At 66.3% G+C, this 2459-nt stretch overlaps 2 protein-coding genes across 2 annotated transcripts in view; one reads left to right on the forward strand and one right to left on the reverse strand.

The window, feature by feature from the left end:
- DEAF1 (DEAF1 transcription factor) overlaps positions 1-463 on the reverse strand; it is a 70724-nt gene extending 70261 nt beyond the window's left edge. The window contains exons 1-2 of the mRNA XM_011993862.1: positions 455-463; positions 113-251 (exon numbers count right to left, since the gene is read on the reverse strand). Of these exons, the coding sequence (XP_011849252.1) occupies positions 113-251; positions 455-463 (148 nt within the window). The remainder of the gene's footprint in view (positions 1-112; positions 252-454) is intronic.
- Positions 86-2459, forward strand: part of EPS8L2 (EPS8-like 2) — a 19913-nt gene continuing 17539 nt past the window's right edge. Inside the window, exon 1 of the mRNA XM_011993827.1 lies at positions 86-329. The gene's annotated coding sequence lies outside the window, so the exon portion shown is untranslated. The remainder of the gene's footprint in view (positions 330-2459) is intronic.

The raw sequence follows: 2459 nt of genomic DNA on the forward strand, positions 1-2459 counted from the left end.
CCGGGCCCCCGCCTCTCCTGGATGGGTCCTGCTGCAGCCCGGCCTGCCCACGTCGGTCCTGGGCGGCGGCTGGCGAGCAAGGATATTTTTAAGCCAGCGATGGGTGACTCACCCGCCCCGTCCTGCCCCTTCCCAGCTCTGGGGCTTGGTGGGGGCAATCCCTGCGTCCGGAGAGCGCAGGTGGTAGGGAGGCTTCTCCCGCTTCTGTGGGCCGCAGGACCTTCCCGAGGAGAGCACCGCACGCCCACTCCCTGTGGGCCAGAGCCAAGAGGCACTTCCTGGGTGTCGGAGCCCAGAAGGAAGCCAGTGGCCTGGGAAGCACCAGCTGGGTCGGTCTCCAGGTCAGGGTCGGGGGTGGGAGTTTCAGGGGGAGGGGAGGCTGGGACGGGGGCTGCAGAGGCCCTGCCAGGTGAGGCAGTAGGGTGGGCTGGCAGGAGCCTGTGGGCAGGCGAACTTCGGCCATCCTAGATTCCTGGTCCCTGGGTCCAGCTGCCTGGCGTTGCCCCTTGCTGTGGGGTGTCCCTGGTGGCAGGGGAGGGGGAGGCAGGGCCAGGCATGCCTGGACCTCTGTCCCCACCCACCCCGTGCCCAGTCCCGGGGAGGCAGGCCCAGCTGGTGACGGCCCCTCCCCTCGCGGCCCCTCCTCCCCTTGCTGCCTCTCCTTGGTCCCAGCCTCTCCTGGGCCTGCTTAGCACCCAGGCCTTATTGGCACAGCGCTCCCACGGGGCCTCCTCTGGCTGCTTGGGTCTCCTTCCCTACCCTCAGCTTCCCCAGCTTATCCCTTTCTCCTTCAAGACGTAGCTTCCAAACCAGGACACGGCCAGGGCCTGAGGGGCACCCCCATTCCAGAGCCCCACCCAGCTCCCATGAGGGCAGCCTGGAGCCCCCATGACTCAGCTGACCCCTACCCAAGGTCACTCAGCATGTGGAGCTGGAATTTGAACTTGGAGCCTGTCTCTCTACCCTCTTGCCCTGCTGGGACCTCCTCCCCTCCACAGCCTGACTGACAAGGCACCCCGCTCTGCCCCACTTCACACCGGGAAAATGACCACAGTACAAAGTGCAGCCTGGGCCTCCAGGGCTTGGACCCCACCCCCAGTGGGCCAAAGAAGCTTCCCCAGGGGGGCGGGGCTCCCACGGGTCAGAAGGCAGCCCCATACCCAGGTGCTTCAGACCCAGACACCACACCTGGACCCACCCCACTGCAGCCCGGCCCTGCCTGGGCCTGAGGTCCCCCCCATACCCTGCAGGCAACCGAAGGATGAAGGACGGGAACCTGGCCTTCCCCGGGAGGTCGTGTGTCACAGCCCTCTGTGTTTGTGTGCCTGCAGGCCTGGGTGCGAGGGCGCATTGGTGTCTTGCCCAGGTGTGTTCCTGGACACATGTGCCTGGCGCCCTTGGTGAACCCCGCCAGGAATCCCATTAAGCAAACACTCAGGCTTGCCACTGAGCCCGTGAACATTCCAGACATTCTCCACGGAGAGACAGAGGAAGTGGCCACGCCCCCTTGGTGCACCCAGCCCCTCATGGCAGAGGCAGTGCCCCCGGGCCCCCCAGACCCTCCCTCTAGGCCAGACCTGGTGAAACCAGAAAGTCCCGGGTGCTGCGGGCCACTCCCTTGACCCTCCATACCAGCAACGCTGGCTGGTGACCCCCACCCTGGCAGACCCAAACTCTGAAGCCACAGGGGACGGCCCTGTGGCCCTGGCAGGAGGCGGATGGTGTGGACCTGTGGGGAGCTGGTCACAGAGCCACAGAACAGCCAGGTTCCCACAGGGCATAGTCCCCTTGGGGCAAGTCAGTCTGGTTCAAGGCCATCAGGCTCTGCCCATCCCCCTGGGAAGGCCCCAGGGTCCAGCCCAAATCAGACCCACCTGCCTGCCCTGGCAGCTGGGACTTAGTTTCCCCAAAATGCATCAGGGTAGAGGGCAGTGCTGGGAGCCCAGAGACAGGCTCTGGGGATTCTGCCCCTGGGGAGGCCAGAGGCGCCAGCTGCCTACCCCATAGCCGCCCTACCTCGTTGGAGGGGCAGTGATACTGTGTGTTGGGGCCACTGGACTGGCTCCCGGTCTCAGCCCCCACCACACCTGCCCTCCAGTCCCTCCCCTGGGCTCGGCTGCCAAGGGTCCTGTGCTGGCCGCGGGGCCACATCCCTGCCCTCGGGGTGAGGAAACGCCACACCCCGGGAACCCCAGGGTTTCCTGCCCGCACAGACTGTTCCCGGCCAGGCCTCCCAGACCCAGGAAAGAACCAAAAGCTGGCCTCTTTGCTGGGGCCTGGACAGAGGTGGCATGCGTGGGTGGCAAGTCTACATGCATGTGCAGGAGCTCCTTGGGGTGCAGGCCTGGGGTGGGGCAGGAGTGGCAGCTACAGCTGGGCTCCCTCTGGACTTCAGGATCCACCCCCACCCCCAGCTCCAGCCTCACCTCTCCTGCCATCCTGCAGCTCCCACCCACCCT

This window comes from Mandrillus leucophaeus, unplaced genomic scaffold (assembly GCF_000951045.1).
Source record: "Mandrillus leucophaeus isolate KB7577 unplaced genomic scaffold, Mleu.le_1.0 Scaffold435, whole genome shotgun sequence".
Lineage (NCBI taxonomy): Eukaryota > Metazoa > Chordata > Mammalia > Primates > Cercopithecidae > Mandrillus > Mandrillus leucophaeus.